The following is a 20,743-nucleotide window of genomic DNA, read 5'->3' on the forward strand; positions in this document are numbered from 1 at the left end:
TGGTTTCAGACCCTGGATAGCCCTCAGCTGTCCTGTAGAAGTAAATGAGCTGTTTCAGACCCTGCATAGCCCTTAGCTGTCCTGTAGAAGTAAATGAGCTGTTTCAGACCCTGCATAGCCCTTAGCTGTCCTGTAGAAGTCAATGAGCGGTTTCAGACCCTGCATAGCCCTTAGCTGTCCTGTAGAAGTCAATGAGCTGTTTAACACCCTGCATAGCCCTTAGCTGTCCTGTAGAAGTGAATGAGCTGAATCTTCATCTTCTTCTTGGTCAGATGACTGAGCGGATCCAGATTTCTGTTGCAGTATTTCCCCCCTATAAACTCTTTGCATTTCTGTTTCTCCCGCAGCCCGAGAAGAGAACGTGGCCACCTTCCGTGGCTCGGAGTACCTGTGCTACGACCTGTCGCAGAACCCCATCCAGAGCAGCAGCGACGAGATCACCCTGTCCTTCAAAACCCGCCAGAGGAACGGGCTCATCCTGCACACGGGCAAGTCGGCCGACTACGTCAACCTGGCGCTGAAGGGCGGAGCCGTGTCCCTGGTCATCAACCTGGGCTCCGGCGCTTTCGAGGCCATAGTGGAGCCGGCCAACGACAAGTTCAATGACAATGAGTGGCATGAGGTCAAGGTGACTCGGAACCTACGCCAGGTAAGGGGGATCTCGCCTCTCCCCTGGAGGGGCACTCTGCTAAGTAAGGTGAGGGATGGTGAGGAAAAACCGGGAAAAGGCAACATTAGAGGGACACAGGTTAAAAACGGCATATTATCGTACAATATCATGCAGCAAGCGTGCAACCACAGACATCCGTAGTCATGTGACTGGGACACTCTGGTAGTCATGAATAGACACTGGTTCTTCCATTTAGGTATTGTCCCATATAGACCCATACAGTTCTATATATTAATATCCAGCAAAAATATACAAGGGAGCAATATCACTTCATATGTTCTGTTCGATGTGGAATTCGGAGCGCTGCAAATTCGTATACACCCATAGCGATGGAGGAAAGTCATCACTCCTACACATCTCAGCTTTATACGTGTCGTAGAATTCGTACGCGGCTTATTCACACATCCCAGGAGATGAAGCGGATAATATACACACACGCAGGGGCTTCAGAGATTGCGGTTATCACAAGATCTCGGCTTCTAGAGAGCAGAGAGATTTGCACGCTGCGCGGCCCTTTGCGATCTGATACCGTCACATTCTTTTATAATATTTCCTGTATAAATGCGATAAGAGCAGATCTAAAACCTGTCCCTGATCCTGGGAACCTCGGTCCTGAAAGATGGAATAAAATCTAGCAAATTAGTACTTTAATTACAATTGACATTATAAAATCACTGGCCACGTTTGTAATGAATAAGCCGGTAGAGCAACACAACTTACATTCCAAAATTACCAGCCACGTTTGTAACCAATAAGCCAATAAGGCCATACAAATTACACTCTAAAATTACTGGCCCCGATTGTAATGAAACAGTCAATAGAACCATCCAATTTACACTCTAAAATTACTGGCCAAGTATGTAATGAATAAGTCGGTAGGGCAGTACAAATTATACTCCAAATTTTCTGGCCACGTTTGTAATGAATAAGCCATCTTTTTTACACTGTAAAATTACTGGCCCATGTTTGTAATGAATAAGCTGGTAGGGCCATCCAATTCACATTCCAAAATGACTGGCCAAGTGTGTAATGAATAAGCCTACAGGCCACCCAATTTACATTCCAGAATTACTGGACACTTTTGTAATTGGTGGGCCTATAGGACTATCCAATTCACATTCCAAAATTACCTGCCACGTTTGTAATGAATAAGCCTATAGGGCTATGCAATTTACATTCCAAAATTACTGGCCACTTTTGTAATTAGTGGGCCTATAGGACTATCCAATTCACATCCCAGATTTACCAGCCACATTTGTAGTGAATAAGCCTATAGGGCCACCCAATTTACACTTTAAAATTACCGTCCACGCTTGTAATGAGCCGGTAGGGTCATTTACTATATACACTCTAAAATTGTCAGCCATGTTTGTTATGAACAAAGCAGTAGACTCATCCAACTTGCATTCCAAAGTTACTGGCCATGTTTGTAATGAATAAGCCTATAGGGCTATCCAATTGACATTCCAAAATTACTGTCTATGTTTGTAATGAATAAGCTTATAGGGCCCTTCAATTTTCATTCCAAAATTACCAGCCACATTTGTATTGAATAAGTCGGTAGATCCATCGATTTTATATTCCAAAATTACCAGCCACGTTTATAATGAATAATGCCCTGTACACACGGTCGGACTTTCCAACAAAATATGTGCGATCGGAGCTTGTTGTCAGAAATTCCGACCGTGTGTACGCTCCATCGGACTTTTTCCGACACACAAAGTTTGAGAGCAGGCTATAAAATTTTCTGACAACAAAATCCGTTCGCGTAAATTCCGACCGTGTGTGGACAATTCCGACGCACAAAGTGCCACGCATGCTCAGAATAAATTAAGAGACAAAAGCTATTGGGTACTGCCCCGTTTATAGTCCCGACGTACGTGTATTACATCACCGCGTTCAGAACGATCGGATTTTCCGACAACTTTGTGCGACCGTGTGTATGCAAAACAAGTTTGAGCCAACATCCGTCGGAAAAAATCCATGGATTTTGTTGTCGGAATGTCCGATCAATGTCTGATCGTGTGTACAGGGCATATGCCTAAAGAGCTATCCAATTCCCATTCCAAAGTTACCGGCCATGTTGGTAAGTAAGTCGGTAGGGCCATCCAGTTTCCACTGAAAATTTCCTAACCACATTTGTAATGGATAAGTTGGTAAGGCCATCTAATTTACATTCCAAAATTACCAGCCACGTTTGTAATGAATAAGCCTGTAGGGCCATCCAATTTACACTCTAAAATTACCATCCACATTTGTAATGAATGAGCCTGTAGGGCCATCCAATATACATTCCAACATTACTGGCCATGTTTGTAATGAATAAGTCTATAGGGCTATCCAATTTACATTCCAACAATACCGGTCACGTTTGTAATGAATAAGCATGTAGGGCCATCCAGTTTACAATACGAAATTACCAGCCACGTTTGTAATGAGTAAGCCTATAGGGCCATCCAATTTAAATTCCAAAAGTACTGACCACATTTGTAATGAATAAGTCGGCAAGGCCATCCAATATTCATTCCAACATTACTGAATAAGCAGGTAGGGCCGTGCAGTTTACACTGTAAAATTCCCAGCAACATTTGTAATGAATAAGCGGGTAGAGCCGTTATTTCAAGCACGCTATCAATTTAAAGGAAGAATTTGTTATTGGCCGCGGTGATGTCATAGAGGACAGTTCTCGTGTCACTTTCTTGCTTATAATGTTGAATCTCTTTGTGTTGCGGTGACTCATTCTGGGATTATACCGCTTCCCAGGTGGAGAACGTAAGTATAACATGTGGGAGGGGGAAAGCCATGAGAACGCGTGGATGAGTCACATGGAGCGTGACGGAGAGTGTGCGGGAGACAGGGGAGGATTGTGAGGTCTGTGCGGAGTATGGAGGGGGTAACCCTGAATCATTCATGTATTGTGTCATTGCTACTAACCAGCTCCTTTCCAGACTGTACTAACACCCTCTAACTGATCATCTTTGTTTTATCTGTTTTTTATGTTCTGATTTTTTGTTGCGTTTTTTGGATTTTGACGACCCTTCTGTTCACAGTTTATTCAATTTGCTTTTTTCCCCACTTTTCCGCAAAGCACTCAGGCATTGGACACGCTATGGTAAACAAACTACATTGTCTGGTAGATATCATTCTTATTTGTCAAATTAATTTTCTGGATTTGCGGTGTGTTTTTTTTTTTTCTTTTCTTTTCTCTTTCTCTCTCTCTTTCTCTCTTCACAGCGTGTTGTTCCTTTCTTCTGATCCCTCTCCCTCCTCCGCCACGACAGAAATAAATAAATGACCCCCCCAGTGTTGTCCATCTCTGCCAGGCAGTTTGTAGCCGACAGCTGGGTCTTGTAGTTCCCTTGCAGCTAAAGAGCCACACTCGGCTGGCTTATGATCTATATAGGCACAGGACACGTATAGATCATGCCCCCCCCAACCCTTGGAGTTCCATGTATTCATTGACTGTCATCAGCAGCCTGTGCCCCAATCACATCATCACCAGCCCATCACATTTGTACGATTGTTCTAGATTTATTTATTTGCGCTCATGTCTGGCGGTTCCCAGTCTCTCTGTCTCTCGAGGTGGGGGTAATGGCACCCTGTCTTAGAAGCCACCCCGACACTTTTCATTTCACTCTCTGCATGCTGTTTTGTCTCCATGTTATCAAGAAGGCTGGAGTGCTGGTGGCTGCCGGGGGAGTCGCACGATACGTGGTTACTGAGGTTACCGCTGCCCATTTCTCAACCCCATTATTCATCCTTCCAATTAAGAACCGATTTTGTGATTTATTTATTTATTTATTTATTTTTATTATAAACTTAGAGAAGACCAGTGTAGCTGCAGTTCGTGTGATGTAATAAGCCAGCAGAGATCTTCCAGCATAGGGTTCCTCAAGAGGTTGCTAGGGGTTCCTTGAGCTGTGGTTGATTGACCTCCAATCTGATGGTGCCTACATAGTTCCAGGACCAACAGCACTTGGTAAAGCTATCACAGGTGTCTCCAAACTTTCTAAACAAAGGGCTAGTTTATTGTCTTTCAGACTTTAGGGTGGTCGGACTGTGGCCAACGGGCGTAGAAAATGTCCCGGATTCAGTGAGAGTAAACAATGGTCCATCATTTGTTCTAGTGGGAGAAATAATGTTCTATTTTTGGTATTCAAGGGAGGAATAGTGCCCTATCATTGATATTAGTGGGAGGAATGGTGCCCCATAATTGGGGTCAATGGGAAGAATAGTGTCCCATCATTGGTATCAGTGGGAGGAATGGTGCCCCCTCACTAATGTCAGTGGGAGGAATAGTGACTTATTATTGGTGTCAGTGGATGGAATGGTGCACCAAGAGCCAGATAAAGGCATCCAAAGGACCACATCTGTCCGCGGGCCACAGTTTGCAGACCACTAAGCTATCACTGTGACACCAATCATCTTTTTAGCTGTCAGGAATTGGGGCATTGAGACCACCACTGTAAGTGCTATTTTTCAGTGTGTTTAGCAGAAATTCCCCAAGACTTGAAAGTTATGTCAAATGCTCCTCTAGGGTAAAACGATTGAGATTGAACGTCTGCTTTACATCCTGCCCTGGAAATGCAACAGGAAATGTGAGGAATCCCTTCTTAGTTGGCAGGTGTTTCCATTACAACAATCTACACTACAAAGCCAAATGTAGATATAACCCCAATTGGTGTAGTAGTGGTGGACACCAGTGGATTTTCTGACCTGCCTAAATCATCATCTCATCACCATAAATATAAAAAGCACAGTTCTGCCTGTTATAAACACTCTGTGTTCCTATCACTGCTCCCAGAGTTCATGAATAGGACACGTCTTCTGCATTTGTATCTAACATCCCTTTAGGACAGGCATATTCACCCTGCTATTAGTGCTGCTCATATTAGTAGTGCTGAGCACATAGCACAGACCCTCTAAAATGCCTCATTATGGGGTATAGACCTTTCTGTATGGAAGATTATGAGTCTTACTTCCCAGATTGTTCTATACTTGATGGAGGTCCGTGGAGGGTCATATATTATTTCTAAGCATTTCATGCATTCTGAAGCCTATCAAGGGAATTTCACAGTGCCATGTGCTTAGTTTTGAAAGCCCCAACTGAAACCAGCATATGTAGGAGCTCAGGAAGCTACAGGATGAAAAAATTGCAATGTGAGCGTCCAGTTGAGCCAAAGCCAATATTGAAGACTTTGGCTCAATGATAGGCCAAGTGGACTTCCTCCTTTTGTCTGATTATACAGCAATTAAGCGTTTTACAATAGCGCTGGCGTCCTCTTGGTTCAGATCAGCTGGCAGCCATGTCTCAGACTTTTCAGACCAATAATGGGAAATGACTTCCAGGGACGCTGTGCCGGTGAGCTGGTCTTATGTAAGTGTCATGGCCAACAATGCCCCAGCCGACTACAGATCTCTTAGTACCCATCTAGAAAAGGTAAATTTTCTAGGTTTCTACTTATAACTTAATAAGCCCAGTATTATTGCTTGAATGATCAGGAAGGCTATTGTCTCCAAATAATGAGCAAACTCTTAAAGTTTGCCTAGAATGTTGGATTACCCTTTGCTGGAATGCTCAGTTTATCTGATATCCCAAAATGGGAACAATGGAATGACAAAGTATGGATGGAGTAGTGCCCTTCCTTTGCTCTTTGATGGCTCTTGTAAGAGGATATGGCACTTGGAAAAGTGGATAGGAAGATCTGGACCCTACTATTGTCCTACTGGTATTACTATCCACCAGTATGTCTATGGTGTTTGTACAGGTTATATGTGCCACACCTCTAATTCCAGAGGTGATTGAAGTCCAGATACAATTTTATTCCCCTGTAGTGTAAGGTAGAGGATCAAAAGAGAAAGTTAACACATTTCAAGATCCAAACTTGCCCCCTTCATCAGGGCTTAAAGATAGGAAAAAAATGTATGTCTGAGTTGACTTGACTTGTTTCAAAGTACAAGACCATGTGGTCAATCCCTGGCATTGTTCACATGGCTGGACATTGAAGAGATGAGGAATTTCTCTAAATACAATTTTTTTTAGGCAATTTTATGAATTCATGCATCCTGAACATTACAGCAAAGGTATCCTACACTATAATTACAAGATCTTCTCTGTGCTGCTTCTTGGTAATCTGGAAAACATCACCTATTAGCGGCACTGTTGGAAAGGTTTGTGATCCCCCGCCAGTCAGCCCTCCAGCCTTCCCTCTCACCCATCACCTCTAACCAACTAACCCAGTAACTCCTCACTCCATGTGTCATTGTCAGTCACCTGGTTGTCTGGTTCAGGTCTCCGGACTGGGAGGTGTAGAGGGGGTGGGGTTGGACCTCCAGGCATGCGTGTTTTTGGTTTTCTCTCCCTTTCTGGTGGCGGTTTGGGTTTGAGAACCTTTTTCTCCCTTTTTATTGCACTCAGACTCTGCTAGGTCTTGCAATAAAGACGTGTCTCTGGTTTCCCATTGGTTAGTTTGGTGCCAGGTGGTGGTACCAGTGCTGGGCACTGCACATGGTGAAGGATCTGTTATAGAACATAGAACATATGGCTGTTCGCAGGATGTAAAATATTTTATCTGAGATAGAGTACTGTCCAGGCTTTCAGCAAAGAGAACTACGTGTCAGCAACTGAACACAGCACTCTACACCATCAGTGGAAGAGAGGTGGACACGGTATGTGGAGGCCTCTTGGTGACTCCTCTCTGAGGTGTCTCGTTCAGTGCCACAGTGTCCGCCCCAGGACAGTTGGAGAGTCGGTTCCACAGAGACTTTCTTGATTCACAAAAAATGTGTTGTTGGAGCACCGGACCCAAAGATAAGTCATTTTTATAGGTGATTTCTACCTCTAGGAGGTGGCTCCCAGTCATATGGGATATCCTCAGGGTTCTCTTAAATAGTTCAGAGTGTAAAGGATGATAGCACTACAAGTTAGTAACAAGTCCGGTAAAATTTTATCAATTGTGATAACAGGTGAGAAGCTAAACCAACGTGTTTCTGGGGCTCTAACTCTCCCTTTTATCAGAGCTGAGAAACGAGATAATATATAATAATATAAATAAAAGGTTGTTTTCCATGACTGGCTGTTAGCCTTGTCTCTTTATGGTCTAAATAAAGGATTAAAAAAAAAATGATAGGGTGTAAAAAAAAACTTCAAATATGTGACCAACTGACATATATGCACAGCACTTTTTACATCCTCTTAAACAATGTATAGTGAGGGAAAAAAGTATTTGATCCCTTGCTGGTTTTGTACGTTTGCCCACTGACAAAAAAATAATTAGTCTATAATTTTAATGGTAGGTTTATTTTAACAGTGAGGCACAGAATAACAACAAAAAAATCCAGAAAAACGCATTTCAAAAAAGTTATAAATTGATTGCATTTTAATGAGTGAAATAAGTATTTGACCCCTTCGCAAAATATGACTTAGTACTTGGTGGGAAAACCCTTGTTGGCAATCACAGAGGTCAGACGTTTCTTTAGTTGGCCACCAGGTTTGCACATCTCAGGAGGGATTTTGTCCCACTCCTCTTTGCAGATCCTCTCCAAGTCATTAAGGTTTCAAGGCTGACGTTTGGTAACTCAAACCTTCAGCTCCCTCCACATATTTTCTATGGGATTAAAGGGGTTGTAAAGGTTCGTTTTTTTTTTTTTTTTTTTTTTAAATAACAAACATGTTGTGCTTACCACCTCTGTGCAAGGGTTTTGCACAGAGTGACCCCGATCCTCCTCTTCTGGGGTCCCCCAGCGGCACTCCTGGCTCCTCCCTGCATCGAATGCCCCCTCTGAGACCTGCATTCCAAGGGGACACTCATGCAGGCGCGCTCCTGAGTCCTGCTGCTGCGTCCATTGACACAGACAGGACTTAGCCCTGGCTCCCATGTCACTGTGTCACTGAATTTGATTGACAGCAGCGAGAGCCAATGGCTGCTGCTGCTATCAATCTATCCAATGAGGACCCGAGACAGTGGCTGGAGATTCTGAGCTCGTTCTCATCGCTGGAAAGATTGGGTTCAGGTAAGTAAAAGGGGGGCTCTGGGGGGCTGCTGCACTACAGAAGGTTTTTCACCTTAATGCATAGAATGCATTAAGGTGATAAACCTCGAGGGTTTACAACCCCTCTAAGGTCTGGAGACTGGCTAGGCCATTCCAGGAACCTATAGTACTTCTTCTTGAGCAACTCCTTTGTTGCCTTGGCTGTGTGTTTTGGGTCATTGTCATGCTGGAATACCCATCCACGACCCATTTTCAATGCCCTGGCTGAAGGAAGGATACATGGCCCCATCCATCGTCCCTTTGATGTGGTGAAGTTCTCCTGTCCCCTTAGCAGAAAGACACCCCCAAAGCATAATGTTTCCACCTCCATGTTTGACGGTGGGGGATGATGTTCTTGGGATCGTAGGCAGCATTCACGGCAAGTTGATGCCAAAGAGCTTGATTTTGGTCTCGTCTGACCACAACACTTTCACCCAGTTCTCCTCTGAATCATTCAGATGTTCATTAGCAAACTTCAAACAGGCCTGTACCTGTGCTTTCTTGAGCAGGGGGACCTTGCGGGCGCTGCAGGATTTCAGTCCTTCACAGCATAGTGTGTTACCAATTGTTCTCTTGGAGACTATGGTCCCAGCTGCCTTGAGATCATTGACAAGATTCTCCGGTGTAGTTCTGGGCTGGTTCCTCACCTTTCTCATGATCATTGCCACTCCACGAGGTGAGATCTTGCATGGAGCCCCAGACCGAGGGAGACTGACAGTTGTTTTGTGTTTCTTCCATTTGTGAATAATCGTACCAACTGTTGTCACCCTCTCACCAAGCTGCTTGGCGATGGTCTTGTAGCCCATTCCAGCCTTGTGAGGATCTTCAATCTTGTCCCTAACATCCTTGGACAGCTCTTTGGTCTTGGCCATGGTGGAGAGATTGGAATCTGATTAATTGATTGCTTCCGTGGACAGGTGTCTTTTACACAGGTAACAAGCTGAGATTAGGAGCACTCCCTTTAAGAGGGCGCTCCTAATCTCAGCTCGTTACCTGTATAGAAGACACCTGGGAGCCAGAAATCTTGCTGATTGGGGATCAAATACCTATTTCACTCATTAAAATGCAAATCAATTTATAACTTTTTTGAAATGTGTTTTTCTGGATATTTTTGCTATTCTGTCTCTCACTGTTAAAATAAACCTACCATTAAAATTATAGACTGATCATTTAAATCAGCAGGGGATCAAATCATTTTTTCCCTCACTGTATGTCCAGTTTCAAAGCCCTGATGAAGGAATGAACACGCTGGAATTATCTTCCTACCTTTTATTATTATTCATAAACATACTCCCATGCTAAATTTATTAAAGACGGAGTCTGGTTAGGAGCCCTTCAGCCAGGAAGGGACATAGCCGAGCAATCCTTGTGTGCTCTTTTAGAGATCTGGGGTGACTAGTCTCTGTGTGGGTTCATACACATGTGGTTTATCCGAAAAACTCCTTTTCTTAGAAGATAAAGTGCACATGTTGTGTATTAAAAAAAAACTGCTTCCAATATCAGGAAAATACAGAAATGACCAAACAAAACCCCAAAAAATCAAAAAGCACAGTACTGTACACAAAAATCACATCTAAATAGGGCTGGGAGATTTTCTGAAAAAAAAAAGGAAATCTGAGATTCTCTTAAAAAAAACTCGATTCACGATTCAAATCGAGTTTTTTAAAAATTTCCTGAGGAGCTGCGGGCAGGAGTTTGTAGGCGAGGCCGCGGCTTCGGCCTAGTCTGCGGCGTCCGGCCTCGTGGACTAGGCCGAAGCCACGGCCTCACCTATAAACTCCTGCCCGCAGCTCCACACCGCGCCGGTCCTGGGGAGCTGCGGGCAGGAGTTTTTAGGCGAGGCTGCGGCTTCGGCCTAGTCCGCGGCATCCGGCCTCGCGGACTAGGCCGAAGCCACAGCCTCGCCTAAAAACTCCTGCCCGCAGCTCCTCAGGACCGGCGCAGTGAAAAAAGAAAATCTAAAAAAATCGATTTGCTTAAATTCTGAATCGATTTGACCTCTCAACTCGATTCAAGATTTAAATCGATTTTTTCCCCAGCCCTACATCTGATTCAAGGATATTTATTCTGTAATATTTATTCTGTAAAGCTGAACCTACCTAGAGGAGAGCTGTTTTCCCAGCCACACTAGTTGCATTTTTGTCCATTCAAGTCCTGAGATTTACACAGCTCTGCCACACAGCACAGCCCTATCTGACAGGGGAGGATACCTGCATTTTTTTTTAATACTGCAGCTTCACTTTCACTTGCAGGTCTCCACCTCACGGCCTTTGATCAGACAGTGGAAGGAGAAGCAGCCAACTGTTGAGCTCGTCTCTCTGTCACACTGTTCTCTCCTCCTATCAGCATGCTCCTTACACTGCAGCCCACCTGATTGGCTTCTTCTGCTGCTTTTCCCACTCTCAGTCTGGGCTGTGCTGTACTGGGATTGCAAGAGGCTGATATCAAGTCAGGTTCACACATATTTACACTGATAGGGAAGACCCTGCCTTTGTCCTCCTGCTTCCTGTGGATTGACACTATTAGCAGGTGAAATAATCCAATGCCGTGTTAATCACCATTACTGTAATGAGCCGGTATGTTATAGCCGGAGACGTTGGCGGACTTGAGGCGTCTCGCCAACACCGTACAGAAACGAGGCTGTAGGTGCTGTGCTCAGCGGGCTGTTCACACGCACGGCAGCATTTCATGTTCTGCCTGTGGCCTCCGAAGCATTACACAATGAATGTCGCTACTAATGAGCTTTTACACTCCCAGGGATGGGGGCTGAATTTTTAGGGTTACGGGGGGGGGGGTTCATCAGCTACGCGAGTCGTATGTGCCGTGGGTGTCTGGGCTTTTGGTATATCTTGAACAGCGTGTCCCTCCCAGGGGCCACATTCTCTCTCCAGGGGCCACATTGTCCTTCAGAACATGAAATGCTGAGGCGCTGGGTCTGGAAGGGCTCCGGGTAACCATGTTTGGTCTGTAGATGTGACGCCTGCGATTCCCGAGCCGCTTTCGGACGATGCGATTGGATATCCAGACCTCAGGCCTCATTGTGGTAATGAGAGATTTGCAGTCTGGGGCTCGCCATGTGCGGTAATGGGGAGATTGACGCCATGTCCCCTTCTTTCCTTGTAAGGTCACCATATCGGTGGATGGGATCCTCACCACAACCGGCTACACCCAGGAGGATTACACCATGCTGGGCTCCGACGATTTCTTCTACGTTGGGGGGAGTCCGAGCACGGCCGACTTACCGGGGTCCCCTGTCAGCAACAATTTCATGGGCTGCCTAAAAGAGGTAAGTGACCCGCAATGATTATTTTTTCTCAGTAGGATATCATCCTTTAAAATAGTGTCTGCTTTTCGTTTTAAAGGGTAACTCCACTTTTGATGTAAAAATGGCAAATAAAAAAAAAATAATATAGCGTATACAGTTTCAACACAAGTCATATTGTAATCAGGGCCGCCATCGGGGGGGTACAGCCGTTACAACTGTAAGGGGCCCCGGGGCCCGAGGGACATGCCCGGGCCAGAGGAAGGCAGGACGGGTGAAGGGGATCCATGCTGTGCAGTATAGAAACGATCTCACAGTTTCTGTAGTTCTCGTGTCATTGACTCAGACATCGAGCTCTTCACTGTCACACGAGGGATGCACAGGCACATAGTAGCCAGAGGTGGCAGTAATCTGCCTGTACTATGCTTCTCAGCAACATGTCAGATTTGTGAAAACAAGCTGGGACCAGGTAGGAAATTACAAGTAGGGGCTGTGGGGGAAAGGGAGGGGGCTGTTTGTGTACAGGGAGGGGCCAGAGGCTTGTGTGTACAGATTTGTGTATGTGTGTCTGCCATATATACAGGTGTGTGTGTCTGCCATATATACAGGTGTGTGTGTCTGCCATATATACAGGTGTGTGTGTCTGCCATATATACAGGTGTGTGTGTCTGCCATATATACAGGTGTGTGTGTCTGCCATATATACAGGTGTGTGTGTCTGCCATATATACAGGTGTGTGTGAGGGAGGCTGACATATATACAGGTGGGGGGGGGGGCGCTGACATATATACAGGTGTGTGAGGGGGGGCGCTGACATATATACAGGTGTGTGTGTCTGTGGGGGAGGCTGACATATATACAGGTGTGTGGGGGGGGCACTGACATATATACAGGTGTGTGTGTCTGTGGGGGAGGCTGACATATATACAGGTGTGTGTGGGGGGGCGCTGACATATATACAGGTGTGTGTGGGGGGGCTGACATATATACAGGTGTGTGGGGGGGGGCACTGACATATATACAGGTGTGTGAGGGGGGGGCGCTGACATATATATACAGGTGTGTGTGGGGGGGCTGACATATATACAGGTGTGTGTGGGGGGGCTGACATATATACAGGTGTGTGTGGGGGGCTGACATATATACAGGTGTGTGTGGGGGGGGGGCTGACATATGTACAGGTGTGTGTGGGGGAGGCTAACATATATATATATACAGGTGTAGGTGCTGACATATATACAGGTGTGTGTGTGTGTGGGGGAGGGGTGGCTGACATATATACGTGTGTGTGTGGGGGGGGGCGCTGAGATATATACAGGTGTGTGAGGGGGGAGCGCTGACATATATACAAGTGTGTGTGGGGGGGGGGGCGCTGACATATATACAGGTGTGTGTGGGGGGGGGGCTGACATATATACAGGTGTGTGTGGGGGAGGCTAACATATATATATATATATATATATACAGGTGTAGGTGCTGACATATATACAGGTGTGTGTGTGGGGGAGGGGGTGGCTGACATATATACGTGTGTGTGTGTGGGGGGGGGGCGCTGAGATATATACAGGTGTGTGAGGGAGGGGCGCTGACATATATACAGGTGTGTGTGGGGGGGGGCGCTGACATATATACAGGTGTGTGAGGGGGGGCGCTGATATATATACAGGTGTGTGTGTGTGGGGGAGGCTGACATATATACAGGTGTGTGTGTGTGGGGGAGGCTGACATATATACAGGTGTGTGTGGGGGGAGGGGTGTCTGACATATATACGTGTGTGTGTGGGGGGGGGCACTGAGATATATACAGGTGTGTGAGGGGGGGGCGCTGACATATATACAGGTGTGTGTGTGTGGGGGAGGCTGACAAATACACAGGTGTCTGTGTGGGGGGGCTGACATATATACAGGTGTGTGTGGGGGAGGCTAACATATATATACAGGTGTAGGTGGGGGCGCTGACATATATACAGGTGTGTGTGGGGGGAGGGGTGTCTGACATATATACGTGTGTGTGTGTGTGGGGGGGGTGCTGAGATATATACAGGTGTGTGAGGGGGGGCGCTGACATGTATACAGGTGTGTGTGTGTGAGGGGGGCGCTGACATATATACAGGTGTGTGTGTGTGGGGGGGGGCTGACAAAGGGATGCAGACCTTGCCACTTTCCTCATTAGAGCCCTGCAGTTGCAGCAGCTGATTAATAATTGAAACCATTCCCATTAGACTTGGACACAGACAAACACAGAGGGATTTCTTCAGATTACCAAAAGGTAGGAATCTGCAACAAAGTTTGTTACAATCCCTGCAATGTACATCGATCTCCAAGAGGGGAATGTTTTTTCTTCAACAAAAGTGGAGTTGCACTTCAAAGGAAATCTGTATGTTATATTTATCCTTCTATCTGGTTGACGTAAAATTTGAAATTTGATGCAAATGTTTTGGGCTTCTCTGGTTCCTCCTCCTCCCCCCCCCCTCATCAACATGCTAATGAAACAATGTTATCACTGGGACTCTGTGCTTCTCTATGCGATGCAGGCAGATCATGGCTGGTGGGAGGGGTGATGTACATGGCAGGGAGGGACGTGCAGTCAGGGAAGGCAGGTGAGGCAGAGCACATTAAAACATTTTTTTTTTTTTTAAATCGAGCTTCGAGGGTCATAGCTCGGCGGCCTAAGGTCACAGAGGCCCCAAACTGGTAAAAGTTTGGGGCTCCTGGGTCGTATGGTTTCCGGATATACGGGGCTCCTTGTGCAGCCTGTCAGAAGCTACATACAGAGCGACCAGTTTAAATACAAGCTGGCACACTCGGTTTGCAGCAGACTGAGAGGATGAGCTCACAGTGCCTCTCACTTCTTGTCAGAGGCACTGAGCTCAATGGACAGCTTGGAATCTTGGACCAATGGTAAAGTACCATTAACCCCAGCTGTCCAATAAAAATGCTGCAGTGGAGGCACGCCTCTCACTGCATTGTCATAGAAGGGGGCGTGTGTATAAAAGACACATACTCCCTTCCAGCCCAGCCCTCTTAACTACAAGGTAATACATGTGTTTATGGGTATATCAGCAATTTTTCAAATGCGCTTTTTTGGGAAAAAAAACAAAACAGTTTCATGAATATTAAAAAAAAAATTAAAATGACCCGATTTTTTTTTTTTGAAAGATGATGTTACGCCAAGTAAATAGATACCTAACATGTCACACTTTAAAATTGCGCACAAACTTCAGTAAATCTCCATAGGCGACGCTTTAAATTTTTTTACAGGTTACATTTAGAGTTTAGAGTTACAGAAGAGGTTTAGCGCTAGAATTTTTGCTCTCACTCTACCGATCGCGGCGTACGTAACCTGTGTGTATCTGGCTCTGATACTAGCCAGTGCCTCACCAGTCACTGACCTCACCGCACGTCCCTGGGTACAAAGCTTCCTGAAAACATCACATCACCCCTGCCTCAGCACTTCTCTCAAGAGCCCTCAACCCTGGTGCAAGCAGTAGGTTGGATCGTGGGAGGAGTTATGCAAATATTAAATGTTCTGGTGGGTGAATGTCAGTCTGGAGAAGTGGGTGTTCCTAGACGGGTAACGCCTACATGTGATGCTGAGCCTTGAAAGAACTGAAATCCAATTAATAAATATCAAATGAAAGGACTAGATGAAGCTGGACGTCTTCCTGCCACGAAATGGGACAGGCTCTATCTGTCTTGCTGCAGCTTCGAATGCACATTGAAGGAAGCTCACAGTGTGCAATGAAATCAAAGTAAGCCATTTCAGTCCAGGAGAAGAACCAGTACAACTGGGCAAGACTGGAGGGAAGGTCGGAGGTCAGATTTAAAGTGAACCTTTCAGTCTTTATAAATAAGCTCCTAACATGGTCGCAGTAGTGTGAACTGAGCCCAAGTGTGCTGCTATAAGTTACAAAATTCCACTTTTTTGTTGAGTTTCTGCTGTTTTATGTCCCTGTCCTGAAGCATTTTACTAATGGCAACATTTATTTAATTTTTTTATGTATTTATTAATTATGTGTTAATAATCCTATTTTGTTTGCCATTTTATTTTACTAATTATAACATTTCTAACTTTATTTTCATTTTATTTACCATGTATTCATATTAATTTTTTTTATTTTACTAATGCAAACATTTCTATTTTTATTTTAGGTTTATTTACTATTTTATTTCGCTATTTTACTAAGTATTAATATTTCGATTTTATTTTACGCATTTTATTTATTTACTATTTTTTTTTAAATATTATTATTCCTATTTTATTTGCTATTTTACTTACTATTATATATATTATTACTCCTATTTTATTTGCTATTTTACAGATATTTTACTAATTATAACATGTCTAATAGTTTTTTAGTTTTGTTTTAATATTTTATTTATATTACTTTTTTTAATGTATTAATACTCCTATTTTATTTATTTATAATGTAATAATATTCTTATTTTATTTTTTCGAATGATACTGTTTTTCTAATAATCACTTCCCATCTGTCCATAGTACATAAACTTCTCGGACAGGAGCAGTGCCAATGTGGGTGGACATATTCGTATGTCCTCCAGCATCGCCCACTCATGCGTGCTCTCTAGCGCATGCAACGGTCTGGATGTGTGACTCACTGTGTCCACCGGATACAGCTGTTTACTGATCACTGTATTGGGCGGCTGTGAGCATCCCTGGCACCATGTGATTGCTGTGACCTATCACAACGAGCATATGAACAGTAGTAAACAATGATGATGTTATTTACTACTGTGTGAGCGTTGTGATTGGTCAAAGCAATGACATGGTACAAGGGCCAATCACAGCGGCCCTGTACTATGTGATAGCTGTGACCAATCACAACACTTACACAGTAGTAAACAAGGTTTCATGAATTAAACCTTCACACACACACTAGTCATATTGTCCCTAATCACTGCCACACCAGTTAGTGTTCCTGATCACTTCCCCACCATTCCCACTGCCCCGTTCACCACCACACCATTCCAAGTGCCCCTGATCACCATACCAGTCCCAGTGCCCCTAATCACCACCACCCCAGTCCCAGTGCCCTTGATCACCACCACACCATTGCCACTGCCCCTAATCACCACACCAGTACCAGTGAACCTGATCACTGCTACACCAGACCAAGTGCCCCTGATCACCACCACACCAGTACCAGTGAACCTGATCACTGCCACACCAGTCCCAGTGCCCTTGATCACCACCACCTTATTCCCACTGCCCCTAATCACCACCACACCAGTCCCAGTGTTTCTGATCACTGCTACATCAGTCCCAGTGTTCCTGATCACTGCCACTCCAGTCCCAGTGTTCCTGATCACTGCCACACCAGTCCCAGTGTTCCTGATCACTACCACACCAGTCCCAGTGTTCCTGATCACTGCCACACCAGTCCCAGTGTTCCTGATCACTGCCACACCAGTCCCAGTGTTCCTGGTCACTGCCACACCAGTCCCAGTGTTCCTGATCACTGCCACACCAATCCCAGTGTTCCTGATCACTGCCACTCCAGTCCCAGTGTTCCTGATCACCGCCACTCCAGTCCCAGTGTTCCTGATCACCGCCACTCCAGTCCCAGTGTTCCTGATCACCGCCACACCAGTCCCAGTGTTCCTGATCACCGCCACACCAGTCCCAGTGTTCCTGATCACCGCCACACCAGTCCCAGTGTCCCTGATCACCGCCACACCAGTCCCAGTGTCCCTGATCACCGCCACACCAGTGCCAGTGTTCCTGATCACCGCCATACCAGTGCCAGTGTTCCTGATCACCGCCACACCAGTGCCAGTGTTCCTGATCACCGCCACACCAGTGCCAGTGTTCCTGATCACCGCTACACCAGTCATATTGTCTCCTAATTATGGCCACATCAGTTACAGTGTCCCTGATCATTTGTAGCTATGTAATTTATGCTCCTAGAATGCTTGAAGGTGCTCCTTGGAGTTTGAGCCTCTCTATGTGGCCAGGCCATGAAAAAGTCTCACACGTGTGGTATCGCTATAATCAGGAGGGGTAGCAGAATGTATTTTGGAGTATAATTGTAAGTATGCCCATGCCATGTGTGAGAAATACCTTGTTAAAATTACTTTGAGAAAATTAACTTTGAGAAAATAACTTTGAGAAAAAAAAAATATTTTCCAAAAAATTGTGACAAACAATTGCAACTTACAACTCAAAAAAACTTACAATGCCTCTTTAAAAAAAAACTTTGATTGTCCACTTTCCAAATGGGTCATTGGTGGATATTTATACTGTCCTGACATTTTCGGGCCTCAGGAAATGTGATAGGCCATCAGAACATCAGGATTAATCGATTTTCAAATGTACTATATCTCACAAAAGTGAGTACATTTTTGTAAATAATTTATTATATCTTTTCATGTGACAACACTGAAGAAATTACACTTTGCTATTACAGTGTAAATTTGCTGTCCCCTCAAAATAACTCAACACACAACCATTAATATCTAAACTGGTGGTAACAAAAGTGAGTACACCTCTAAGTGAAAATGTCCAAATTGGGCCCAATTAGCCATTTTCCCTCCCCGGTGTCATGTGACTCATTAGTGTTACAAGGTCTCAGGTGTGAATGGGGAGTAGATGTGTTAAATTTGGTGTTATCGCTCTCACTCTCTCCTACTGTTCACTGGAAGTTTAACATGGCACCTGATGGCAAAGAACTTTCTAAGGATATGAAAAAAAGAATCGTTGCTTTACATAAAGATGGCCTAGGCTATAAGAAGATTGCCAAGACCCTGAAACTGAGCTGCAGAACAGTGCCCAAGACCATACAGCGGTTTAACAGGACAGGTTCTACTCAGAACAGGCCTCGCCATGGTCAACCAAAGAAGTTGAGTGCACGTGCTCAGCGTCATATCCAGAGGTTGTCTTTGGGAAATGGATGTATGAGTGCTGCCAGCATTGCTGCAGAGGTTGAAGGGGTGTGGGGTCAGCCTGTCAGTGCTCAGACCATACGTTTCACACTGCATCAAATTGGTCTGCATGGCTGTCGTCCCAGAAGGAAGCCTGTTCTAAAGATGATGCACAAGAAAGCCCGCAAACAGTTTGCTGAAGACAAGCAGACTAAGGACCTGGATTACTGGAACCATGTCCTGTGTTCTGATGAGACCAAGATAAACTTATTTGGTTCAGATGGTGTCAAGCGTGTGTGGCGGCAACCAGGTGAGGAGTACAAAGAAAAGTGTGTCTTGCCTACAGTCAAGCATGGTGATGGGAGTGTCATGGTCTAGGGCTGCATAAGTGCTGCCGGCACTGGGGAGCTACAGTTCATTGAGGGAACCATGAATGCCAACATGTACTGTGACATACCAAAGCCAAACATGATCCCCCTCCCTTCAGAGACTGGGCCGCAGGGCAGTATTCCAATGTAATGACCGCAAACACACCTCCAAGACAACCACTGCCTTGCTAAAGAAGCTGAGGGTAAAGGTGATGGACTGGCCAAGCATTTCTTCAGACCTAAACCCCATTGAGCATCTGTGGGGCATCCTCAAATGGAAGGTGGAGGAGTGCAAGGTCTCTACCATCCACCAGCTCCGTGATGTCATCATGGAGGAGTGGAAGAGGACTCCAGTGGCAACCTCTGTGAAGAGTGAAGCTCTGGTAAACTCCATGCCCAAGAGGGTTAAGGCAGTGCTGGAAAATAATGGTGGCCACACAAAATATTGACACTTTGGGCCCAATTTGGACATTTTCACTTAGGGGTGTACTCACTTTTGTTGCCAGAGGACACAAATGGCTGTGTGTTGTTGTTTTGAGGGGACAGCAAATTTACACTGTTATACAAGCTGTACATTCACTACTTTACATTGTAGCAAAGTGTCATTTCTTCAGTGTTGTCACATGAAAAGATATAATAAAATATTTACAAAAATGTGAGGGGTGTACTTACTTTTGTGAGATACTGTATATCCCATAGTTTATGAACTCTATAACTTTCCTACAGACTAAATAATGGACACTGATTTGGGTTATTTTCACCAAAGAAATGTAGCAGAATACTTTTTGGCTTACATTCATGAAGAAAGATTATTTGTTTGCAAAATTTTATAACAGAAATGAAGAAAAATGTTTACATTTATATAGGAACAAATAAAAAAACCCAATGGTGATTAACCACTCACGGACCGCTATACGTCCTAAGTTTGAAGAGAAATATTGTTATGGCAGCAGCTAGCTGCCATAACTCCGGTGGTATCCTCTTCTTCGGCTGGCGGTCCGCTTTCCGATAAGAGTGGTCTCTGCGACGGATTAGCCGCGAGATCACTTTTATCGGTGGCGGGAGAGGGGCCCCCCTCCCACCACGCTCTGGTGCCCTCTGCTGCTTACCGGAGCTGTCGGCATCGGCGAAGGTGATCAGATCTGCACCCTTGCTGGGTATGGAGACGGGTAGGGGGAAGATGGCCCCCACCCGTCTCCATAACATTGCAGGGCGGAAGCGACGTCAAAACATCACTTCCGCCCACAGCTCTTAAAGGGCCATTTTTTTTTTTTTTTTTTAATGACCAAAAAAAATTTTTGTTTTTTTATTGCATTTTAGTGTAAATTTTCTTTTTGACCCCAGATCTCCTATTTAAGAGGTCCTGTCATGCTTTTTTTCTATTACAAGGGATATTTACATTTTTTTTTTTTTTTAAACCGTGTAAAAATAAAAATAAAAGGTAAAATAAATTTTAAAAAAAATGTAAACGCACCCCGTCCCGCTGAGCTTGCGTGCAGAAGCGAATGCATATGTGAGTAGCGCCCGCA

The 20,743-nt window shown here is 44.8% G+C and overlaps 1 protein-coding gene across 16 annotated transcripts in view; it reads left to right on the forward strand.

Annotated features, from left to right (window-relative positions):
• The first annotated feature begins 351 nt into the window (after positions 1 to 351).
• Positions 352 to 20,743, forward strand: part of NRXN3 (neurexin 3) — a 460,573-nt gene continuing 440,181 nt past the window's right edge. For 6 of the 16 annotated variants that reach the window (XR_012237139.1, XR_012237140.1, XM_073610162.1 and 3 more), the window contains exons 1-3: positions 554 to 649; positions 3,759 to 3,782; positions 11,826 to 11,987. Coding sequence is in view for 14 of the 16 variants with exons in the window: in XM_073610162.1 (XP_073466263.1) it covers positions 3,780 to 3,782; positions 11,826 to 11,987 (165 nt within the window). In the remaining 2 variants the exon portion in view is untranslated. Of the gene's footprint in view, positions 650 to 3,758; positions 3,783 to 11,825; positions 11,988 to 20,743 lie in introns of all 16 variants that reach the window. The other 10 variants (XM_073610156.1, XM_073610159.1, XM_073610161.1 and 7 more) reach the window with 4 other exon arrangements.

This window comes from Aquarana catesbeiana, linkage group LG13, assembly GCF_042186555.1.
Source record: "Aquarana catesbeiana isolate 2022-GZ linkage group LG13, ASM4218655v1, whole genome shotgun sequence".
Taxonomy (NCBI): Eukaryota; Metazoa; Chordata; class Amphibia; order Anura; family Ranidae; genus Aquarana; species Aquarana catesbeiana.